This window comes from Maniola hyperantus, chromosome Z (assembly GCF_902806685.2).
Source record: "Maniola hyperantus chromosome Z, iAphHyp1.2, whole genome shotgun sequence".
Lineage (NCBI taxonomy): Eukaryota > Metazoa > Arthropoda > Insecta > Lepidoptera > Nymphalidae > Maniola > Maniola hyperantus.
This window is the reverse complement of record NC_048564.1, coordinates 13,527,895-13,554,564: the sequence shown is the minus strand read 5'-3', so window position 1 is coordinate 13,554,564 and position 26,670 is coordinate 13,527,895. Positions and strand designations below refer to the sequence as shown.

At 39.5% G+C, this 26,670-nt stretch overlaps 2 protein-coding genes, 1 non-coding gene and 1 pseudogene across 3 annotated transcripts in view; 2 read left to right on the top strand and 2 right to left on the bottom strand.

The window, feature by feature from the left end:
* Nucleotides 1-26,670, bottom strand: part of LOC117995429 (carboxyl-terminal PDZ ligand of neuronal nitric oxide synthase protein) — a 160,746-nt gene that overhangs the window by 75,935 nt on the left and 58,141 nt on the right. The window lies entirely within an intron of this gene.
* On the top strand, nt 8,671-10,665 carry LOC138404483 (uncharacterized). The gene is made up of 2 exons (XM_069508581.1): nt 8,671-8,869; nt 9,921-10,665. The coding sequence occupies exons 1-2, from the start codon at nt 8,695-8,697 to the stop codon at nt 10,658-10,660; spliced, it is 915 nt and encodes a 304-aa protein (XP_069364682.1). The 5' UTR covers nt 8,671-8,694; the 3' UTR covers nt 10,661-10,665.
* Nucleotides 9,296-11,273, bottom strand: LOC117995435 (uncharacterized; annotated as a pseudogene).
* On the top strand, nt 23,899-23,984 carry TRNAY-GUA (transfer RNA tyrosine (anticodon GUA)). The gene is given in 2 exon segments: nt 23,899-23,935; nt 23,949-23,984. It is a non-coding gene; the product is annotated as a tRNA-Tyr (tRNA).

Here is a 26,670-nt window from a genome sequence, read left to right as displayed (position 1 = left end):
GAGTCGCTTAATCGTTACTTAAGATTGAGTTAAACGAGACCGAGCTATATCTCTCACATAAATCTGTCTCGTTTTAACTCAATCTTAAGTAACAATTAGCGACTCTGAGTGCGATGGTAGGTTCCACGAAAGTTCATGACAGTGAGGGAACTTCTAACAAAACGTCCAGGCTTTGACGTCACAAGCAGGTGTCAAATTTTAGTACATTTGACGCTGGTAGCCTTGCTGGTAGCCTTGTGATAGCTCTATTTTTCTTTAATTTCACGTCACCATAACCTAAATATTTCACATCATCGATTCAGGATCAAACTGAGAGTACTCTCACTCTAGTTCACTCTGGTCCTACCGTGAACGGGCTCAATTGGTCATACGACCCGAAATAATTATACCGATTCCGGTGGTATACCAAATGCCAGTGACACTACGGCTACTACATATATCAAGTGGGGAATCCATATGAAACGGATTTACCTGTGCATTCTGAAACAGATTTTTATTTATTTTATGCATCATAGTTTTTGAATTATCGTGCAAAATTTCAAAAATACGACTGTAGTACGGGACCCTCATTGCGCGAGCCTGACTCGCACTTGGCTGATTTTTTAAATACATGACTCCGTTTTATTAAAGCGCCTGCTTAAAATAATTAAGCAATGTCTGTTTCAAGCAATTGTGCTCGTTTAAAAACCAACGACAAGTCTCTGTTTACATGATGGAATGGATGGTCTGAGTCGATGTTTACATGATGGAATGGATGGTCGTCGATTAAAATAGCCTATAGAGAACCTCCTCCTTTTTTGAAGTCGGTTAAAAACACCGCTATCAAGCTGTGATAGCCTAGTGGTTAGGACGTCCGCCTTCTAATCGGAGGTCGGGGGTTCGATCCCGGGCACGCACCTCTAACTTTTCGGAGTTATGTGCGTTTTAATTAATTAAATATCACTTGCTTAACGGTGAAGGAAAAACATCGTGAGGAAACCTAAGAGTTCTCCATAATGTTCTCAAAGGTGTGAAGTCTACCAATCCGCACATGGTCAGCGTGGTAGACTATGATCAAACCCTTCTCACTCTGAGAGGAGACCCGTTCTCTGTAGTGAGCCGGCGATGGGTTGATCATGATGATAGAGATGTAAATATAGCACGCGACAGGTCGAGATGGCAATCGTGGTATGAGGCGGGGGAGACCCTACACACAGGCACGTCACCCGCGCTGGCCTGCACCGGGTTAGCGCAGGGGCTGTGCGGGTATGCGCGGCATTCCCTCCCCGATTGCCAGCTTGACCCGTCGCGTACTATAAATCTCCTCTACCTCACAATATGGCAGAAATTTATTTCTATTCATAGCTTGGACGCATTACAGTTGTCGTAGACTCGTAGCACCTACAATCTAAATACATAAAAGGCAAAGGTGACTGACTGACTGATCTATCAACGCACAGCTCTAACTACTGGACGGATCAGGTTGAAATTTGGCATGCAGATAACTATTATGACGTAAGCATCCGCTAAGAAAGGATTTTGGAAAATTCAACCATTAAGCGGGTGAAATTGTGGTTTGAAATTTGTGTAGTCCACGCGGACTAAGTCGCGAGCATAAGCTAGTAATTTATAATCTACTTGATCCCAGACAGCTTAATTAAGTACAAAAACTGCGTTATATCCAGAAATTGTTCACGGAATACCTTTTAACTCAGTCCCTCTATTTTGTAATGAACTTAATATTAATAAGCTAAGAGCTACAGTTAAATGCAACAGCGAAGGAAACTGCTTTGAACGAAATTAATTAGTTGGTTTTATCTTTTTAATAAATCAGCTTCTCTTCGCTTTTACACTGAAATGAAATATGCATTGAGAAGGATAATTAAACGAAATATAGAAGCTGTGCAGAGACTGCGAGAGCCTCGTTAGCAGGCGGGTAGGAACGTTTACACTTATAGAGAGAGAGCCAGCACATGCCAGACCTTCATCTATCTATATCTATATCAGTACCCATATTATAAATGCGAAAGTGTGTTGCTTTGTTGGTTTATTGGTTTGTTGGTTTGTCCTTCAATCACGTCGCAACGGTGCAACGGATTGACGTAATTTTTTGCATGGCTAGCTATAGATAAAGACCTGGAGAGTGACATAGGCTACTTTTCATTCCGTAATATAAAAGAGTTCCCACGGGATTTTTAAAAACCTAATTCCACGCAGACGAAGTCGCGGGCATCAGCTAGTCTATATATATAAAATTCAAAGTCCTGACTGACCGACTGACTGACTGACATATATATCAATGCACAGCCTAAACCGCTGGTCCTAGAGACATTAAATTTGGAGGGTGTGTTCTTTGTAAAGAGTAGGTATCCACTACGAAAGGATTTTTTGAAATTCCACCCCTAAGTGGGTTAAACGGGGGATCGAAATTTGTATGAAAGTCCGTCATTTTTGAAGTTACATCGATGAAAATTCATTTAAAAATTAAAATTACGTATTTCACGATTTTTGGAAATTCTACTACCAAAGGGGTTAAATAGGGGATGAAAGTTTGTATGAAAGTCCGTCATTTTTCAAGTTATTTGCATGAAAATTGGTTTTCAGGGTTTTTGGAAATTCAACCCCCACCTCGATTTTCTAAATTCCACCCGAGCTAAGCTAAATATATAACTGACTGACTGACTGACCGACTGACTGACTGATCTATCACTCTACTCTTCTGTACCTTTGGGGATATTTCCCTTCGCAGCTTTTATTATAAGCTCAGAGAATCTAGTTCCAATAAATATATCCAGCACGATAAAATCCAATAGACTGTCATCATTATAATAAACTTCCCTCGGGCAATAAAATACAGTTATTTTCTACTTACATGGACCTCCCACCCTTCGACGGAGTTTTTTTTGTTTAGATTCGCTGCCTCGGAGGCATTTTTTGCTTTTAAACCAAATATTATAAAACTACACCAGCTTATTTTTTTTAATGAACACATTATAATAAAACTTAAAACTAGCCTTATCTAATTACTGTACAAATCATGCCCGCCTATAATGGTACCAAAAGTACAGGCTGCATTTCCGAGCTGGACAGCCAGGCTGATCCTTTGCGCAAAATATAAATAAAAATCATAGGTTTTTAATTATTCTCTTTGATAATGAATTATAGCTCCATAAACTACTGCTATACTAAAAATCTGAGCTATATCTATTCTAAGAAGCTGTGATAGCCTAGTGGTTAGGACGTCCGCCTTCTAATAGGAGGTCAGGGGTTCGATCCCGGGCACGCACCTCTGACTTTTTGGAGTTGTGTGCGTTTTAATTAATTAAATATCACTTGCTTTAACGGTGAAGGAAAACATCGTGAGGAAACCTGCATGCCTGAGAGTTCTCCATAATGTTTTCAAAGGTGTGTGAAGTCTACCAATCCAAACATGGCCAGCGTGGTTGACTAATGACTATGGCCAAAACCCTTCTCACTCTGAGAGGAGATCCGTGCTCTGTAGAGAGCCGGCGATGGGTTGATCATGATGATGATGATACTAAAAATCACTTCATTTATTACTACAGTTCAAGACTCTATTGAAAGGTTTTTTTTTTGGAAAGTGTTCATCTACTTGCACAGCTCTAAAAGCGTATATTCCTAACCGTGTTATGTTTACAGTTCGCGCAATCAGCGTGTCACCAGAGTGAACTAGAGTGAGGGAGCTCTCGGTTTAATCCTATCGATATTGTCAATAGCATTCTGGCCTCTCCATTATTGCAAGAGGCCAGAATGCTATATAAACTATTAATTAATGTAACTCTAAAAAAGATGATAATTATACTTACCCCGGAGCACACGGCGGGTATCCGCTAGTAATCCATACTATCCATACTAATATTATAAATGCGAAAGTGTGTCTGTCTGTCTGACTGTTTGTCTGCTAGCCCATCCATTCAACCGATTTTTACGAAATTTGGTACAGATATAGCTTGCATCCCTTCTTTTACCCCGGAAAATCAAAGAGTTCCCACGGGATTTTTAAAAACAAATCCACGCGGACGAAGTCGCGGGCATCAAGAGCTCAACCGGTAAAGGAGTGGACTGAAAACCGAAAGGTCGACGGTTCAAACCCCGCCCGTTGCACAATTGTCGTACCTACTCCTAGTACAAGCCGGACGCTTAGTTGGAGAGGAAAGGAGAATATTAGTCATTTAACATGGCTAATATTCTTTTGTAAAAAAAAATCATCTAGTATTTATATATAACCTGCCTTCAAAGCCGTCCGGGGTGGATATGCGTACACACGTTTATGAATATAGCTCGGAACACCCTAGGGTGGCTCTTTGAGGGTGGATAAACGGAATAAACCCATTCGCATAGCAATAGAATGTGTTTGAAAATGTCATTTCATATTAGTCGTGTACGTTTGCGCCAAAATGGCGAAAATCAAGTTGCTTCAAGAACAGGTTGGCAATCGCAGATTAGGTTAGGACGTCCGCCTTCTAATCGGAGGTCAGGGGTTCGATCCCGGGCACGCACCTCTAACTTTTCGGAATCATGTGCGTTTTAATTAATTAAATATCACTTGCTTTAACGGTGAAGGAAAACATCGTGAGGAAACCTGCATGCCTGAGAGTTCTCCATAATGTTCTCAAAGGTGTGTGAAGTCTACCAATCCGCACATGGCCAGCGTGGTAGACTATGACTAAACCCTTCTCACTCTGAGAGGAGACCCGCGCTCTGTAGTGAGCCGGTGATGGGTTGATCATGATGATGATGATGAATGATGATAGTCCGCGACAGGTTGAGATGGCAATCGGGGTATAAGGCGGGGGGACGCCCCGCACACCCACATGTCACCCACGTTCGCCCACACGGGTGCGCGGGGCGTTCCCTCCTCGATTGCCATCTCGACCCATCGCGTACATACTATACTTGTATTAGTAGAAGTCAGTGATAAATTGCCTACTGTGCAGGTACAACATCAGTGGTCTTTTTACTTACAACAAATTTTACAAAGTTATTTCATTAGCATAGCGACGCGAAGCAAAATCACAGTTTTATATTATTTCGCAGTGCGGATTTACCCTTAAATGGACGAGGAGCCAGCGCGTGCCAGACCTTCGATATTTTATAAAAGCTGAAAATTTCTCTGCGTATTGCCCCCAACACAGGGAGAAATGATCAGCGACTATGAAGTTTGGATCATGGTGGCTTTGAGAGATAACAGGTAATAAAGGTGTAAAAAATCTTACGTCTAAGTATAAAGTCTGTTTTGAGTAGGTATTAGAAATCACGCCATGCATTGCCAGACACTTAGTATCGTGGCAACTTCCTGCCAGATACCCTAACTTAAACTTAAGGGCGTCTGGAAACGAAAGTCTGGCACGCGCTGGCTCTGTCTCTTTAATATTACTTTTAATACTTTTTCCGTTATAAACAACATAAAAAATAATTACGAATCGTATAAAATAACAACGCCTTCAAAATAAAGTAAGTACCTAATGCCAATTTCGCAAATAAAAGGAAAACAATAAATACAATACCAATTAAGTACCCGTACAAATTTTATTCGACGCGTACCTATTGCGTAGCTAATAGGTACTGGGGTTTGTAGTCTCTATTTGTGTAAAATGTTCTCACTAATAAGTTTTGTTTTTTGTTTTTACAAAATAATATCAACTTACAATTATTTTATTTATTTTCCAACTTACGTCTACCATTACATGAGTTTTCATAATTCACTAGAGTAAATTCATTTCTATATTATATATTATACTAGCAGACCCGCCCCGGCTTCGCTCGGGTGGCGAACGATAAACGGCGTGGGGATAGAATTTCCAAAAAATCCTGAAATATGTATTTCTTTTTTGTAAAAGGGAAATACCAATTTTCATGCAAATAACTTGAAGAATTAAGGACTTTCATCCCCTATTTAACCCCCTTGGGAGTAGAATTTTCAAGAATCGTGAAATACGTATTTTTTATTCTTACCCAAAAGAATGATTTCAACTCATCGATGTAACTTTAAAATGACGGACTTTCATACAAACTTTAAACCCTTATTTAACCCACTTAGGGGTGGAATTTCGAAAAATTACATAATGGACATTTACTCTATACAAAGAATACACCCTTCAAATTTCATATCTCTAGGACCAGGCGGTAGGAGTTTTACCAAATCCTCTTTCGTAAACTTTCTTACCTGTAACAATAGAGATGAACATCATTAAAAAAATGCATAGTATTTATTGTTAATATCATATTATAATGTATAATTTAAAAAAAAACCGGCCAAGTCAGACTCGCACACCGAGGGTTCCATACTCAGTTGTTTTTTTCGACTTTTTGCACGATAAATCAAAACCTATTTAAAAAAAAATATTCAATTAAACTTTTACAAGTATTTTTGAATCGTCAACAGCATCTACCACTGGTTCGGAATGCCTTTTCTACCGAGTAGAACCAGCAAGAAACTCGGCGGTTGCTCTTTTCATATACAATATTATGCCATGTATAAGAAAAGTATTTTTGCGATTTGGCAATTATTCTCCCCTTAAGCAATTAATGGCTAATTTCAACAAGCAAATAAAGGCTCCCCCACACAGCCGCGTTATTATCGGTCGATAATATCATATGCGTTATTGCGATATCAGCTGTTTTCAGTACATTTTGTATTAGGATGGTCATGTAGTTACACACTGCTGCGATAATACGTCCCTACTTCCATTGCGGCGTTATTATACGTATTAGGCGTACTGAAAACAGATATCGCAATAACGCATGCGATATTATAGACCGATAATAACGCGGCTGTGTGGGGGAGCCTTTAATCATGGTTTAGTTAACATTCTTTGTGTCTCCTTTTTAAAAATCGCGTATGTCATCTGCCAAAAAGGGATAGAATTACAATGTTTAACTGAACGGGGGGGGGGGGGGGGGGGGGGGGGGGGGAAATTAGGTCTAAATATCACTTGCTTTAACGGTGAAGGAAAACATCGTGAGGATACCTGCACGCCTGAGAGTTCTCCATAATGTTCTCAAATGAATTCAACGACACTGACGTCATGATATTGTTCCATATAATATGACATAATATAACAGAGATTGTAACCGGATATTGTAGGTTCTAGTAGTGGTGCAACATGATTGAGCTGAGTACCCGGGTACAATTTCAGGCACAATAGATCTATCTGCGGTTTGTAGCGAACAGTTCGACCTATACGGAAGATACTATATATTATGTATGTTAGTTATCTAGTTAATATTTGCTAAGTTAGCTAGTAGAAGATTGGCCATTGCATACATTTAAACACTGTGTAAAACAACATTATTGTTCAGTCGCAGTTATTACACAATCACTACCCCTATTATAAATGTGAAAGTCTGTTTGTTTGTTGGTTTGTCCTTCACTCACGTCACAACAGAGCAACGGATCGACGTGATTTTTTGCATGGGTATAGTTTAAGACCTGGAAAGGGAAATGCGAAAGTGTGTCCGTCTGTCTGTTTGCTAGCATTTCACGACGCAACAGTTTTTAAACGATTTTGATGAAATTTGGTACAGAGTTAACTTACATTCCGGGGAAGGACCAAGGCTACTTTTTATCCCGGAAAATCAAAGAGTTCCCCTGAGATGTTACTTTCCAGGTCTTTAGCTATACCCATGCAAAAAATCATCCAAGTGCGAGTCAGGCTCGCGCAACGAGGGTCCCGTACACAATCGTATTTTTTCGACATTTTGCACGATAATTCAAAAACTATGATACATAAAATAAATAAAAATCTGTTTTAGAATACACAAATGAAGCTCTTTCATAATATGATACCCCTCTTGATATAGTATCTTACTTCGAATAAAAACTTTATTATTCCATTCTATTGGACTTTATTAATTTTTTTTACCTAAAACGAGACAAAAATGGTCTGAAAATGAATCCTTGGAATATATTTTCGCTTTAAACGTTTGTGACTGGTTTTTATATCAAACTAGCGACCCCGGCTTCGTCGGACAGATCGGACTGAAATTTGGCATACAGATAGATAGCTATTATGACGCAGGCATCCGCAAAGAACGACGACCTCCCTGGCGCAGTGGTAAGTGCTGTGGTCTTATTAGTGGGAGGTCCCGGGTTCGATTCCTGGCAGGGATTTGTAATTTTATAATTTCTAAATTTCTGGTCTGGTCTGGTGGGAGGCTTCGGCCGTGGCTAGTTACCACCCTACCGGCAAAGCCGTGCCGCCAAGCGATTTAGCGTTCCGGTACGATGCCGTGTAGCAACCAAAGGGGCATGGGTTTATTAAAAACTACCATACAGGTTAGCCCGCTTCCATCTTCGACTGCATCGTCACTTACCACCAGGTGAGATTGCAGTCAAGGGCTAACTTGTATCTGAATAAAATAAAAAAAGAAAGGATTTGTGAAAATTCAACCCCTAAGACCGGGTTCCCACTACGCCGGACCGGCAGATCTGCCGCGCCGGTAAATCTGCCGGAAGAGCTAGTGGCTGTACAATTTATATGAAGCTATTCACATTATCCCGGGTCCGGCATTTTTGCCGAGCCCGGCATTTCTACCGAACGTTTTGTCACTACGAATTGCCGGTAGAACGACCGGGCCCGGAGTTTGTGCCGGTATCTGTCCCCCGCTCGCCCTGCTCGTGCTCCCCTCGCCCCGCCCGTGTTCCACTCACGTCATTCGGCTCGCATGTTCTGGTAAAAGTAGACGTTTAGCATGGATATTCAAGCAGAAACTTTAATTACGCTTGTCCAAGAGAGACCTGTTCTGTGGGATAAGACCGAAGACGTTTATAAAGACAAAAACTTAAAGTTAGCAGCATGGCGTGAAGTATGTTTAATACTGAAACCAAACTTCGATGAACTGGATGAAAAAGAAAGAAAACAGTACGGTGAGTTTTTAATGTTTTATTGATAGAATGTAAATGCATTGATAAATTTTATTTTATAGCTGCTGCCTGCCACGGAACGGAACCAATATCTGAAACAAAATAATTAGTAAATGATGTCCGTATAGCGTTGGCATTAGGGCCACCTCGACTCGACACATTTCGATTCATGAGTGTAGTTTCTTGTTCTTGTCTATGTTCTATATTTTGGTAACTTTCAAAATTTATACCATCTTTTTCTCTTACAAAATTATGTAAGACTGCACAAGCTTTAATTACTTGAATTGCTGTGTCTACGTTGAGATCTATAGCTCGATGGATTATTCGCCACTTATTTGCCAGAATACCAAAAGCGCACTCAACATACCTTCTTGCTCGACTTAGTCTATAGTTAAAAATCTTTTTATCAGTATTCAAATGTGTACCTCCATATGGACGTAGGAGATTAGGTGTTAAAGCAAAGCCTTCATCGCCAACAAGTATAAACGGTAATTCTTCGTGCAAGTTTTCATGAAGCGGTCTAGGCTTTGGTACATTTAAAGTACCATCATTGATCTTTTGCCAAAATGTACTATCCTTTAATATACTGGAATCGCATTCCTTGCCAAATGAGCCCACACTAATAAAAATAAATCGGTACTCTGAATCGACAACTGCCATTAATACAAAAGAATAATACTCCTTGTAATTAAAGAACATAGAACCACTCTTGGCTGGTTTCAAAATTCTGATATGTTTGCCATCTACTGCTCCAAGACAGTGAGGAAAGTTGGCTTTTCTTTCGAATCCTGAAGCGATGTCCTCCCATTCTCTCTCAGTATCAGGCAGCTTAAGGAAATCTGTCTTTAGGTTTTCCCAAATGACGTGGGTCATTTCTTTTATTAGTTTACTTATTGTCGAAACGCCTACTCTGTATGAGTAATGTATTTCTTTGAATGAACATCCTGAAGCTAAATATCTGAAAAAAAAAGTATTTTTTGTTAATACATTATTACTTTATACGTCACCAAGAAACAAATTGTATTGTTTTATGATATTTTTTTATTGATTTCAGGAAAACAGGTTTCAACTAAATGGAATAATATACGAGATTCGTGGCTTAAGACAGTAAAGAAACAAAAAGATGAGTCTAAATCTGGATCTTCGACCAAAAAGACACGAAATTATTTATATCACGAGCAATTAATGTTTTTGAAAAAAGTCTCCGAACCTCGACCACCACATGAGTCAGTTTCAAAAAAAGCAAGAACCGAGACTGAAGTAGGCATGGAATCAGATTTTCGTTCACCTTTAATTAAAGATAAAAAAAAAATTGATAATAAAGAGGTAAATGACAGGATGGTAAAGTTTTTGGACTCCAGAATAAACCCAGAAAAGGAAAACCATCATCTATCTTTCTTCAAAGGCATTATACCAATCTTGAACACTTTAACTATCGAAGAGACTTTAGAATTTCAAGCTAGCGTCATGACAATGTTGCAAAAAATTAAAAGTAGGAATTATGAGAGACCAAATTACGGACATTGGCGTGATTCATATAATCAGATAACCGGACCAGATCAGTATTCTGGATACTACACACATAATAGCGTCAATCAACAGCCAATACCTACGCAAGATCAACACTACCCTGGATACTCTACGCAATATAATAGTAGCAATCAACAGGCAACAACATCTATACCATCAACTTCATCTCAGACATCGAATCCGATTCCAGCTTCGCCATCAGCATCTAGTAATCGTTCCATACATTCCCAAGACTCAGATTACTTAGATTTTGAAGGGATTTAAGTTTGAGTACAAATAAACACTTAAATAATTGTTTGCATTTTTAATTCATAATGATTATCAAATACATACACCCTCACACACACACACATTATATATATTCACATTCATGAAACAAACATACATAGCAAACATTCATTCATTCATACAGTCTTAAGTAGGTACCTACGTCAAAACTATTATTACGCAATCTAGTGCATAAAATAATCTTACCTTAGACATATGGCTAATCTTTGTTCTGGGCAAATACATTCTCTGAAACTTGTATCTCGTACTCTTATGTCTAGTCGTCCCAGTAAATCGTCAAAAGTGGTTGCTGTCATTCGAAAATAATTGAAGAACTTTGATTCGTCTCTTCTAAGTTCACCCATTAATGTTTCAAATGTTCCAAGTGAAAATCTTTCCCGTAAAATAGGGTGTACCCAATGTTTTCTTTTATTTTGCCTTCTATTAAGATACCACCACAACACAACAATTTCGTCGTCCATTGTGCGCGCAGGTCCAAATTCAACTGAGGACTGTCTGAATTTCTTCCGGGATCCGATGTAATGTGAACACTCTGTCCGGTGTCCGGTTTTCGGCAGATCTGCCGGTCCGGCGTAGTGGGAACCCGGCCTAAGGTGGCGAGATAGGGGTTTGAAATTTGTATAGTCCACGCAAACGAAGTCGCGAGCATAAGCTAGTAAATAATAAATTGGAAACGACCAAAACGAGACCCTATATATTTAAGTTTTGTACTAAAAGTTGTACGTGAACCTATCCCAGTTTGACCGCCGCGAGCCATTTCAAGTAAACTAATAACGCGCTAACTTCAGTAATGATTCCGCGTTAGGCTAGCGATTCATCATTATCATCATTATCATCAACCGATAGACGTCCACTGCTGGACATAGGTCTCTTGTAGGGACTTCCATACGCCACGGTCTTGCGCCGCCTGAATCCAGCGGCTCCCTACGTCTTGTGTGATGCCGTCCGTCCACCTAGTGGGGAGTCTTCCAACGCTGCGTCTTCCGGTGCGAGGTCGCCATTCCAGCACCTTGGGACCCCAACGTCTATCGGTTTTACAAACTATGTGCCCTGCCCATTGCCACTTCAGGTTCGCAATCCGTTGAGCTATGTCGGTTAGTCTAGCGATTATTGTCAGATTATTACCGGCGGGTGAGCTTGAGCGGGTCTCAGGGCGACCGCTTATGTAGGTATTCTGTTCTGCCTGACCAGAATAATAACTAGGGGAGGCGCTAAGTATGTCCCTTAGCTGCCTTTACATTACTTACTTACTTACACGCTCTTTCGCTTGCGATCGGAGTGTGCAGGATTGTACGCGTTAAATCGTGAAAAAGCAATCGCAAGTGATCGCGCTTTTACTTTATTGATGTCTGCGTGATTATAGCGGCTTCAAATAGAGCGTCTTCCAAAATACGTAAAGTCCACGTCCTTTCTTAGTTTTCAGTGTAATCATCAGCATCATCATCATCATCAACAACCAATAGACGTCCACTGCTGGACATAGGTCTCTTGCAGAGACTTCCTCACGCCACGGTCTTGCGCCGCCTGAATCCATTGTTAAGTGTAATAAACATTTCAAATTATCGATTAAACTAAGAAAAGGACATCAAATCATTGTGACCTCACATGCCAGTATTTTATAGAAGCTCGAATACTAAGCGTGTGTTTTGACGTTTGATAAAAAGATACTGATTCATTTGAGCAGTTGTCATGAATAATATAACAATAACATTTTTACTGCTTGGTTGCAAATTTCCGAACCACGCTGCACGCAGCAGCGCTGCCGCAACAGTGCCGTCACCAGCTGTCACAGTCCTGTCGTGGCACTACTGGTCCTCATACAATCTCTATAAGCTTATATGACATTACATTCCGAGCTAGGCAGCAATGTCCCGGCAGCAATGTAGCGGAACGTTCGACACGCCACGGTCTTGCGCCGCGCCGCCTAAATCCAGCGACCCGTCTCGAGCCTCGTCAGCGAACCTGCGACTCGTCGTATGTCGTCCGTCCACCTAGTGGGGGGGTCTTACAACACTGCATCTTCCGGTGCGAGGTCGCCATTCCAGCACCTTGGGACCCCAACATTTATCGGTTGTAGGAACTATGTGCCCTGCCCATTGCCACTTCAACTTTGCAACACGTTAAGCTATGTCAGTTACTATAGTTCTCCTACGGATCTCCTCATTTCTCCATCTCTTCATTTTATCACGTAGAGAAACTCCAAGCATAGCTCTCTCCATCGCCCGCTGAGTGACTCTGAGCTTTCTTATGAGGCCAACGTTAATAAGTAATAATGTTCATCTATGAACTATATTTCCTCAATGAAAATGAAATATATAGCAGCATCACAGCAGCAATATTGAACGTAGGGATATCGGAATTTTAGCATAACAGACATTCAAATACCAGCGGGTGCCTATCATAGGAATGAGGTCGGTAAACCTCGCCGCGGCTGATATCAATGTATACGTATGTTTGTATTGTAATTACGATGCACATTAACACAAAACCGGGTTTTTAAAAAGAAAACTTCAAGTTCTTTCTTACATTATAAGTCCCGCAAATTGCTAATGCGCATGGCCGCTATTTTAGTGACGTCAGCACTAGAGTGAAATTTCGAGCTGATGATGATGATGATGATATTTTTGCAGCCATTGTAGTTACTATTTATCCGATCGCTTTGATCAGCCGCGCGTGGCGTCATGATTTATAAATAACTCTACGACCTATAGTCAGGAGGGAAGCAATAGGCATAACTTTTCCCTCTAACAAACTGGACCAGTGGGTCAAAAAATGTTTGAGAGTTTTTTATCACTTAAGAACTAGTTACACAGAAGTTCCACTACCGCTACGGAATCTCTGTGTGATTTAGATCTCTCTCTACTTTAAAATTTGTCCATCCATACTAATATTATAAATGAGAAATTGTGTCTGTCTGTCTGTCTGCTAGACTTTTACGGCACATCCGTACAACCGATTTTGACGAAATTTGGTACAGATATAGCTTGCATCCCTTCTTTTACCCCGGAAAATCAAAGAGTTCCTACGGGATTTTTTAAAACAAATCCACGCGGACGAAGTCGCGGGCATCATCTTGTATAATATAATTGTGTGCTTAGTAGCAAGTGACATCACAATACATGAAGTATTAGCCGAGTGTTTACTTAAGTACAATCAAGAATCTGCTTAGCCAAAATCGTACCGATTTTTGTTGGCATACAGATTAGAGATCGTTGAATGTGCTGGAAAGTCTTTGTATGGCTTTATATCTATGGCCAATACAAATGTAATATTATCTCTGACAGCTATCTATTCTCTTTGGTTTCGCCCTCCAAAATGTCGGCTCGTTGCTCAATATAATTATTCATTTATAATTCTTGAATATTAATATAATGTGAGATTTATCTAACGCAGTGTTTCTTTTAAATAACCCGTGCATCATCTCAGCTCAATTGCACGGTACTCTGCTCATCAAACTAGCAGAATGTAATGAACGGTAAATTAGCGATAAAAAAGGACATACTGTACATTTGTTTCTAGAATTGTTTGAATCGAACTCTGAGTTAGAAGTGCTTCGCTAGATCTGTGTATTTGTCCAAGCGCTATCTCTTCTCTCATACATGTCGCTCGATGGCTGGACATGATTAAAAAGCATCCCTTTTCCTCCTCGCGTTGTTTTACCTCATTAGATAGGCCTTTCTTTTACCAGTAAGAAAATAAAAGTATAAAAGGTTCATCTATAAATATCGGGAGGAAATAGGCCTCTCGCTTCTAACGTAAGCTCTTTACAATTTACATAGAGCATAGCATACACACTGACAGACGGACTTACAAACGGACGGAAAATCGTGGCAATAAATCTTTACTGATAGTACATGATACCGTCAACATAGGTACATATGGTACCCGACAGATCGAGATGGCTATCGGGGTTTGAGGTGGGGGACGTACCGTACACCCGCACGTCGCCCACGCTATCCCGCACCGGGTTAACGAAGGAGCTGTGCCGGGGGTCCCCACCCCGATTGCCATCTCGACCTGTCGCGTACTATACGTTTTATGTAAAATTATCACGTAAAACCAACATTGTTGCCCTGAACAACATTGTCCTATTTACATATTTTATAAGGTTGCGATATAACAGTTTTTCATACCTCCTTTGGGACTACTGAATGTCAGTTTTAGTTTAGTTTTAGTGAGGCTACGGCCTGATCTAACAGAATAGAGATGATGATTACACTTCAAATCAGCAACTTTTATCAAACGTCAAAACGCTCGTAGTTGAATGTTATGGAAATGAAAATGTTATGGAAGCTTGTGTCAAATCTCTGACTAAGAATCGAGAGACTTGCAAAATTTCATGATTTTAGGTCAACGGTAAGTACCCTATATGTTTTCTTTACAGACACGGTAGACGGACAGACAGACAACGAAGTGATCCTATAAGGGTTCCTTTTTTTCTTTTGAGATACGGAATCCTAAAAAAAAGAGAAAAAGATTCAGGCTATTGTGTCAGAACGAAGTTAAAATGTCAATTAATAAATTCCACTCATTCGGTACCTACTCGGGACCAACTTTAAGTCTTTCTAACTTTTTTTTTACTTTTTTTGGAAATATTTATATTTTTATTTTATTTTATTAACAGGAAAACTTACAGCTAATATGAAAAAATGAATATTAAAGCTAATGATGATGAAGAAGATTAAAGCTAATGACAAGTTTTCACAGATAGAATACACATAAGAATAACAAAAAAACTCGACTGGGGGAGAGAAAATTCAGGGAAAAGTAATAAGATAAAAAAAATAAAAAAACGAGAAACGAGATCTGGCCAACGAATTATTTAACCGAGGTATGAGCGTTAAAGAATTCATTGGCCAGAGCTTTCCGAATAGTGGTACCAGTGATGCAGAATAGGTCCAAATTTTTGTCATTTTTACAAATTTTATTAAACGATGAGGCAGATCTAAGCATAAACGAGTTTCTACGAAAATTGGTATGCGTATGCGGTGTGTGAAACATTGAAAAGAAGCGAGGATGAGTATTGCTAGGGACTTTAAAGTGTAACTTCTTAATTATTGCTTCAAAGCAACGTTGAGGCGGTTCGTTCCTGAACTTTTAGTTTTCAATTCGTCCAAGATTTTTTTAGTCCAGTCCAGGGACTAATCTATAGCAGATATTGACGCTTGGGAATTTATAAGCTGGATTTCGCTTCAACCAAAATGCGAGCTTTCCTGTGGAGCTTTCTAATATTATACGTCAATACTGTTATATTGGCAAAAGAGTGACATCTATATTATAGTGTCCTTTGTCTTTAAAAGAGGTGATACTCATTAGTTCGCGACAAGTCGAGATTGTAATCGGGGTTGGGGCGCGCGACGCGACGACGCCCCGTACACCTGTACGTCACCCGCGCTATCCTGCACCGAGTTAGCGCGGGGGCTGAGTGGGCTGATTGCCATCTCTACCTGTCGCGTATGTACTAGATTAGCTTGATGATAGATTGATAGATTGATGAGTGTACTCAGAGCACTTCATACGCTCTCCAAACAAACGCAATTTGGTCTTTATTTGAATACTAATTATTCAAGCCCAATGAAATTTCGTAGACTCGTTCTATATAAATTAATATATCAGTCAGTTGTCAGATATTATGCCTCTTATATAAATCTGCTTCGTTTTAAGTTTGAGCAAAGTCATGACATGGATCCGAGACATGGTCGCTAACTATGGGCCTTATGCACGGCCTTATGAGGAAGCTCAGTGTCACTCGGCGAGCGATAGAGAGAGCTATGCTTGGAGTTACTTTACGTGATTAAATCAGAAATGAGCAGATGTGTAAGACAATCGGAATAACGGACATAGCTCAACCGGTTGCGAAGCTGCAGTGGCAATTGGCAGGACACTAAGTTCGTAAAACCGATGTACGTTGGAGTCCCAATGTGCTAGAATGGTGATTGAATATTTAATCTGTGTGGGAATCAATAGTTCTCGCCTCCCAGAGTACCTACTAGCAGAATTTCGAATTGATTCCAAAATCGAATATCGTGTCCAACCAGCCTGCAATGCGTGAGCAGCGAATAGAGGTGGTTGTATTTCGTCTCAAGGTACAAGTGTATTGAACGCATTTCCAATCACATGAAAAATTACGCTCTACAAATGCATAAAGTCATCAAATGAAATAGAAATGTGTTGAGACGTTTTTAGTTTTAATTCCCTGAGCTAAAAAGGTTTAAAAATAGTTAAAATAGATCAAAGAGACTTATTCTTTACACAATTCCCTACAAGGCAGAGTTCCCACAGGATTTTTACAACACCTAATTTTTTTAAGATTTTCACAATTTTCCAAATTAAAGAATCTTGATTAAATTGCCTTGAAAATCTTGAGCTCAATATGAACTTGAGACTCAATGAGAACTATGAACACTTCAAAACTAAAACGTGTTGCGAGGTGCTATGGATTTTTGATGGGAAGAATATGTATTTAAAATTTTTTTTTAATTTAAAATCGGTGATAAAACCTTGAAAAACTGTGACAATTTGCGACTTCCCACAGCATCTATTGGGAGTTAGGTTAGAGTTAGGACGGAATGGCGACTCTTGGAACTGGAACGAGAAAGTACGGATGTGGCGTGAACTTTGCTCGTCTCCTAATATTAAAAGTTTTCCAATAAAAGGTAAAGTGAAAAACTCGGTTCGGGTGTGTTATGAAATCCTCTATCGTTTTCGGTTGAAAGGGATTTTCCAATTAGCATCAAAATAAAGGTTTCTGATAAAATTTAGAAATTAATAATTTATATTTCATTTTCAATTTACAGAAAAGTGTCTATATCCATGTAATCTTTGATACAAATGAAAATCCTAACTTTGGGCCTAAATTGCAGTCAAAACTGTGCCGCAATTTACATGATTCTTCGAGAAAATTTCAAAAGTTTAGGCTATGGTTTAGGCATCCCGAATTATGTATAATTATTATTGAAACCATCATGAGTAGATTATACAAATTCAAATGTTACGTCTAAAACTGTCAAATAAAGGATGCTCTGCTAATTGAGCTAAACGACGCGACGTCTCCAGTAATCCAATTGGCACTAACCGCCACCGCCCAGGAGAATCAGCTTCATGTGAGAACTGACGAGCTTAACGACATTATGAGGGGAGGCACTTTACAGCACTCAATTCACCAAAACGTGTCCTGTATTTAGTTCACACTGGAGGCTTTTGGTTTCAGAACATTATGTCTTGTCGTGTTCCCTTGCACAGCGAAGATATTATAATTCGGTAGATTATACAAATTTAAAAATTAAAATGTACATCCAACACTGTTAGATAAAGGATGTTCTGCTAATCGAGCTAAGCGACGTCTCCAGTAATCCAATTGGCACTAACCGCCACCGCCCAGGAGAATCAGCTTCATGTGAGAACTGACGAGCTTAACGACATTATGAGGGGAGGCACTTTACAGCACTCAATTCACCAAAACGTGTCCTGTATTTAGTTCACACTGGAGGCTTTTGGTTTCAGAACATTATGGGCCGGTTGTTTCAACAAATTTTGACGGACACGTAACCTTTAAATATGGCGCTAACGAACGTAAGAAAAGAAAAAGCGTTGATTCAGCATCTATTAGCGCTAACGTTCGTTAAAAAGTTACGTTTACGTTAACCAGTGCTGGCGCCATTGGTGATCGTCAAATCAGTTCGTAACTTCATACTTCTTACAAACGGAATATTTTATTTACAAATTATAATGGAATCAATTGAATTCAATGCTTTTAATGGTAGTTTTTTTGAAGATGAAAGAGAATTTTTAAAAAAGAAAAAGTGTTTTAAATGCGAAGTAGCAATATCAATAACTATATAATTTAATATAAAATGACATAAAAACGGATACGGAAAAGTAAGTTAATTTTTAGGGTTAGTTTCGTTACCAGAATAACAATGACGAACAGTTTTTTGTATAATGAAGCAACGCTCTTAAATTAACAGATGTTAAAATTCGTCTACGTCTGTTAAATTTTAACGAACGTATCTTACGAAGACCAATGGTTTGAAACAACCGGCCCTATGTCTTGTCGTCTTCCCTTGCACAGCGAAGATATTATAATTCGGTAGATTATACAAATTTAAAAATTAAAATGTACATCCAACACTGTTAGATAAAGGATGTTCTGCTAATCGAGCTAAGCGACGTCTCCAGTAATCCAATTGGCACTAACCGCCACCGCCCAGGAGAATCAGCTTCATGTGAGAACTGACGAGCTTAACGACATTATGAGGGGAAGCACTTTACAACACTCACTTCACCAAAACGTGTCCTGTATTTAGTTCACACTGGAGGCTTTTGGTTTCAGAACATTATGTCTTGTCGTGTTCCCTTGCACAGCGAAGATATTATAATTCGGTAGATTATACAAATTTAAAAATTAAAATGTACATCCAACACTGTTAGATAAAGGATGTTCTGCTAATCGAGCTAAGCGACGTCTCCAGTAATCCAATTGGCACTAACCGCCACCGCCCAGGAGAATCAGCTTCATGTGAGAACTGACGAGCTTAACGACATTATGAGGGGAGGCACTTTACAGCACTCAATTCACCAAAACGTGTCCTGTATTTAGTTCACACTGGAGGCTTTTGGTTTCAGAACATTATGGGCCGGTTGTTTCAACAAATTTTGACGGACACGTAACCTTTAAATATGGCGCTAACGAACGTAAGAAAAGAAAAAGCGTTGATTCAGCATCTATTAGCGCTAACGTTCGTTAAAAAGTTACGTTTACGTTAACCAGTGCTGGCGCCATTGGTGATCGTCAAATCAGTTCGTAACTTCATACTTCTTACAAACGGAATATTTTATTTACAAATTATAATGGAATCAATTGAATTCAATGCTTTTAATGGTAGTTTTTTTGAAGATGAAAGAGAATTTTTAAAAAAGAAAAAGTGTTTTAAATGCGAAGTAGCAATATCAATAACTATATAATTTAATATAAAATGACATAAAAACGGATACGGAAAAGTAAGTTAATTTTTAGGGTTAGTTTCGTTACCAGAATAACAATGACGAACAGTTTTTTGTATAATGAAGCAACGCTCTTAAATTAACAGATGTTAAAATTCGTCTACGTCTGTTAAATTTTAACGAACGTATCTTACGAAGACCAATGGTTTGAAACAACCGGCCCTATGTCTTGTCGTCTTCCCTTGCACAGCGAAGATATTATAATTTGGTAGATTATACAAATTTAAAAATTAAAATGTACGTCCAACACTGTTAGATAAAGGATGTTCTGCTAATCGAGCTAAGCGACGTCTCCAGTAATCCAATTGGCACTAACCGCCACCGCCCAGGAGAATCAGCTTCATGTGAGAACTGACGAGCTTAACGACATTATGAGGGGAGGCACTTTACAGCACTCAATTCACCAAAACGTGTCCTGTATTTAGTTCACACTGGAGGCTTTTGGTTTCAGAACATTATGTCTTGTCGTCTTCCCTTGCACAGCGAAGATATTATAATTCGGTAGATTATACAAATTTAAAAATTAAAATGTACGTCCAACACTGTTAGATAAAGGATGTTCTGCTAATCGAGCTAAGCGACGTCTCCAGTAATCCAATTGGCACTAACCGCCACCGCCCAGGAGAATCAGCTTCATGTGAGAACTGACGAGCTTAACGACATTATGAGGGGAAGCACTTTACAACACTCACTTCACCAAAACGTGTCCTGTATTTAGTTCACACTGGAGGCTTTTGGTTTCAGAACATTATGTCTTGTCGTCTTCCCTTGCACAGCGAAGATATTATAATTCGGTAGATTATACAAATTTAAAAATTAAAATGTACGTCCAACACTGTTAGATAAAGGATGTTCTGCTAATCGAGCTAAGCGACGTCTCCAGTAATCCAATTGGCACTAACCGCCACCGCCCAGGAGAATCAGCTTCATGTGAGAACTGACGAGCTTAACGACATTATGAGGGGAGGCACTTTACAGCACTCAATTCACCAAAACGTGTCCTGTATTTAGTTCACACTGGAGGCTTTTGGTTTCAGAACATTATGTCTTGTCGTCTTCCCTTGCACAGCGAAGATATTATAATTCGGTAGATTATACAAATTTAAAAATTAAAATGTACGTCCAACACTGTTAGATAAAGGATGTTCTGCTAATCGAGCTAAGCGACGTCTCCAGTAATCCAATTGGCACTAACCGCCACCGCCCAGGAGAATCAGCTTCATGTGAGAACTGACGAGCTTAACGACATTATGAGGGGAAGCACTTTACAACACTCACTTCACCAAAACGTGTCCTGTATTTAATTCACACTGGAGGCTTTAGGTTTCGAAACCCCCCTTCGAAAACCCCCTTGATTAAAAGACGCACTATGGCTGACATAGACGTAGAATGTGTAATGCATAAAATGTGCCCCCCTTAGTTGATACTATGGGCTTTTTTTTCAAAATATTTTGTCTTGTCGCCTTCACATACCTACACAACGACGTTGTTATAGTGACAATATTATATAAAACTAGCTTATGCTCGCGACTTCATCCGCGTGGACTATACCAAACCTCTATTGCACCCTGGGGTTGAATTTTTAAAAATACTTTCTTAGTGGATGCCTACGTCATAATTGCTATCTCTATGCCAAATTTCAGACCGATCCGTTTAGTAGTTGGAGCTGTGCGTTGATAGATCAGTCAGTCAATCAGTTAGTCACCTTTTCCTTTATAAATCCCTCGATGAACTGGCACCTTCTAGCAGACTATAACTGTAAAACATTTAAGAACCTGTCCAGAACCCAGAAAAACCACGTTAAATTCAGCTACCCCCCCTTTCACACGGCAGTCCAGTTTTTTGCAGGATCCCGTTTGATGGCGAATGTGTGTGTATGCTAGCGTTCGCATAGTTCATTGTGCGCTAGCATATAAACACATTCGCCATCAAACGGGATCCTGCAAAAAACTGGACGTCGTGTGAAAGGGCTGTTAAGTAGAACCAACTATTTTGGCTTACGACATGTCTTTGGTATGATATTATAGCTTATCTAATACAGGAGGATGTATAACATTGAAATATTATGCAAGATATTATATTGACATTCGGGACTTTGCAAAAGGGGAGATATTTCTCCTGTTATGTGTACCTATGTATTCTTGGCTGTGATAGTTTAGTGGTTAGGACTTCCACGTTCAAATTGGCAGTTGGGGGTTAGATCCCGGGCACGCACTTTTAACTTTTTGGAGTTATGTGCGTTTTAATTAATTAAATATCATATGCTTTAACGGTGAAGAAAAACACCTGAAGTCTGCCAATCCGCATTTGGCCAGCGCGAGCGTGGTAGACTACGGCCAAACCCCTTCTCACTTGGAGAGGACACCCGTGCTCTGTGGTGAGTCGGCAATGGATTGATCATGATGATTCCACCGTGCACATATACCTACGATTTACTGAGCATTTCCCATGGATTCATCTACATGAATTTTAGTTTTTGATGACCTTTAGCGATCCTAATACATATTCATTTTATTTATTCAGATACAAGTTAGCCCTTGATTGCAATCTCACCTGGTGGTAAGTGATGATGCAGTCTATGATGAGACCGGGCTAGCCTGGAAGGCGTATGACAGTTTGTATTTGGTTTCTACGTGGCATCGTACCGGAACGCTTAAACGCTTGGCGGCACAGCTTTAGTCAGTAGGGTGGTAACAAGCCACGGCTGAAGCCTCCCACCAGAACAGACCAGAAATTTAGAAATTATAAAATTCCAAACCCCTGCCAGGAATCGAACCCGGGACTTCCCATTAATAAGACCATAGTGCTTACCATTGAAGTGGCAATAGGTATTGGGCAGGGCACATAGTTCGTACAACCGATAGACGTTGGGGTCCCAAGGTGCTGGAATCGCGACCTCGCACCGGAAGACGCAGTGTTGGAAGACCCCCCGCTAGGTGGACGGCCGACATCAGCCGAGTCGCAGGGAGCCGCTGGATTCAGGCGGCGCAAGACCGTGGCGTGTGGAAGTCCCTACAAGAGACCTATGTCTAGCAGTGGACGTCTATCGGTTGATGATGATGATGATGATGATGATGATGATGATGCTAACCACTGCGCCAGGGAGGTCGTCAAACGTCAAAAATAGTCTCATTTAGGGTGCGTCCCCACTGACGCGGAGTTGGGCAGAGAAGGGAAATTACAAGTAAAGTTACCTATACTACGCATGCAATAAACGCTGAGGTAGTAAATATGTAACATTCCGCCAGCTAGAGTCGTTTGCGTTTACGACTCATAAATACCATAAAATATTGATAATAATATCACCTTATGAAAAAGTTTATGGCAGCTTTCGACTGCTTACTTTCTTATATTTATTGGGTGTAGAATACAGGTACATAATAAAAACAAGGCTTAGCAGGTTTTTCCTGCGAACATGTCGGATATAGGTAGGCAAACACATTACACAGAGCACGAGTCTCCTCCGATTTTCAGAAACCACTCTGATTTTCGCATAACTGAATCAATCACTTAGTTAGTTTGCCCAACAGAATTAGCTGTGCTGGTCTCGACCTATAAAATATCACTACGGAAAATTGCACTACAGTATCACGTTGTATATTATATTATTGTAAAATTATTTGAAGCTATTGCAACTGAGCGAACACTAACAAGGGACTTTGCGGATCGGATTTACGGACTGCTTTAGAAAAATAAGCTCTACTAGAAAAATAAGCTCTATTCTAGTGGCTAAGAGTTCAGTCTCCTATTCGCGGGGTCCAGGGTTCGATCGCAATACTTCTAACTTTTCAGAGTTATGTGCGTTTTTAAGGTTCCGTACCTCAAAAGGAAAACGGAACCCTTATACGATCACTTTGTTGTCTATCTGTCTGTCTGTGAAAAAGGAACCCTTATACGAAGTGATCGTATAAGGGTTCCTTTATATCGCTGTATCTCGTGAACCGTACTTTGTAGAGAATCGAAATTTTCACAGAATGTGTATTTCTATTGCCACTATAACAATAAATAACATCAATTTTCCAAGTAGCCTCCATGAAAATTAAAAAAATAAAATAGAAAGTGTTAATTCTTGTATGATTATACGGAACCCTTCGTGTGCGAGTCCGACTCACATTTGACTGATTTTTTATTTGTATAATAATCTAGTTATCACTGTTTTTACATTTTCAGGGGCATGTATATATCCTGAAAACTCGCCGTTTCCGCATAAGCCTTCGATAGCTCAGTTGGTAGAGCGGTGGACTGTAGAAGGGTTTAGGTCATCCATAGGTCGCTGGTTCGAGTCCGGCTCGAAGGATAACCTTTTTTCATTTCTGTACACATTTCTTACCACATAAATAAAATAAATAAAATATAAAAAAGCCTTTATTTCTAATACGTAAGTTTGTACATTACAACAATATTCGTATATTCCATTAGTAAACAATAATCAAATACTTAGTAATCATTCATGTTTTATATTTTATTGTGTTAGAATGTAGTTAACTTCGTTTTTCTTTTCTTAGATGAAACCTTATTTTTGAATTATTTATTATTAATGATTTTATAAATAAAGATTGTATTTCTATTAAATTATAAAACATAAATTAATTTTACAAGTTATTATTAGTCAAAAAAATACAATTAAAATGTTTATAAACAAGATTAAAAATTACCACATATTAAACGATAATTACTTATTATATAATTAATTCCAAACACTTGTTGAGTTTTCGGTTATGCTCCTATTTGAAACTTTATAGATTGACTCCCTCAATAATATTTATTATGAGACATTTAGAAAGCTGTGATAGCCTAGTGGTTAGGACGTCCGCCTTCTAATCGGTGGTCGTGGGTTCGATACCGGGCACACACCTCTAACTTTTCGGAGTTATGTGCGTTTTAAGTAATTAAATATCACTTGCTTTAACGGTGAAGGAAAACATCGTGAGGAAACCTGCATGCCTGAGAGTTCTCCATAATGTTCTCAAAGGTGTGTGAAGTCTACCAATGCGCATATGGCCAGTGTGGTAGACTATGGCCAAACCATTCTCACTCTGAGAGGAGACTCGTGCTCTGTAGTGAACCATGCTCTGTAGAGTGTGATGGGTTGATCATGATGATGATGATGATGAGACATTTTAACGCGATAATAGCCTCATCTGGTGACAGAAGGGCTGGCTTTTTTTGCGCAACGGATCAGACTGGACCACCAGCGCGGAAATGCAGCCAGTATTTTTGGCACCATTCCACGCGGGCATGATTTGTATAGTAGGTAATTATAGGATGAGGCTGTAGAGAGACAGAGCCAGCGCGTGCTGGCTCTTAGGTTACAAGCTTCAAGTTTTAGTATAGACTAGCTTATGCTCGCGACTTCGTCCGCGTTGACTACACAAAAAACACTTTTGAAAATCCAACGCCTAAAGGGGTAAAATAGGGCTTTGAAATTTGTGTAGCCCACGAGGACGAAATCGCGAGCGTAAGCTAGTCATCTTATAAATGCAACAACTGCCATTAAATAAACTTTAACTATAATTTGTAAAAAAATTAAATAAAAATACCCTGGCGTCAAACACTGTATGGTACCCGGCAGAAAATATTGTACCTTTAGAAAGAGATAGCGGTTTCGTAGAGCGTTGTCTCTGTCGTTGAGACTGACAAAACGTAACATAAGTATATGTATGAGAGACAGAGACATCGCTCTACGAAACCGAAGTGTCTTTCTAAAGGTCGATGTACAATATTTCTTGCCGGCTACTATACGCCACTGAACGACGAGTGGCCTATAGTGGGTTAGCCTGCTAGAGAATTAACATTCGCTTCAGTACTGAGTGAACATACATATATCACATATTTTGTCAATGGCAGCAAACGTGCCGTAGCTTAGTGGTCAGAGCGCCAGGCGCGATCCCAGGAGATGCGAGTTCGATTCCTGCCAGTCCGCAATTTATGATATGTATTTAAAATTATTTAGAAACTAGCTGACTCGGCGAACTTCCTTCCGCCCAACAGTCAATTCTTTTTTCATTTTTTCAACATTATAAAAAAAGAATTAGCGAAATCGGTTCAGCTGTTCTCGAGATTTGCGATGAGCAACACATTTAGCGATTCATTTTTATATTATAGAAGAGAAGAAGAAGATATAGCCTGCTAGAGGTTGGCTCACTTGTGAGTGTATCAAACAAAAGAAGAATAGAGCTTCCACTGCACAAAGTCCTACACAGAAAACAATTCGCGTACCTATTATGTTATCATCCCCATTGTACCGCTAAGTTAATGTATTTACCAGACAATGCTGCAGCGCATTCTAATTTGATTCGAGACTCAAATTTAATTCGTAGATCTCATTTTGCTTTACAGAAGCTTTATTTAGTTTACTAATATTATAAAGGCGAAAATTCATGTGTGTGTGTGTGTTTTTCACACGAACAAAGTCGCAACTAGTTATGTTATAGTTCTAACTAGCTTATGCTCGCAACTTCGTCCGCGTGGACTACACAAAATTTAAACCACTATTTCACCCCCTTAGGTGTCGAATTTTCAAAAATCCTTTCTTAGCGAATGCCTACGTCATAATAGCTATCTGCATGCTAAATTACATCCCGGTTCTTCAAGTAGTTTGAGCTGAGCGTTGATAGATCAGTCAGTCAGCCAGTCAGTTAGTCAGTCAGTGACCTTTTCCTTTTATATATTTAGATAAATTTTGAATACATATCAAAAATTACGAAACCGGCAGGATTCGAATCTCCGTCAGCCGTAATAGATAGAGAGGAAATTTGCATAGACTGTATTTCTATTGCCTAAATATTATATTAAAAACCAATATAATAAATTTCAAAGTGGTGGCTTTGCAATTTTTTTTAAATAACATAGTGTTATTACTTGTACGATGGAATCCTCGATAAAGAGATGCCGTTCTGACGCAGATAAAAAGTATGCGCGCTTGTTATTTAAGTCTGTTATCGACTATCGACAAATCCTTTTGTTGCTGTTACACGCAACAC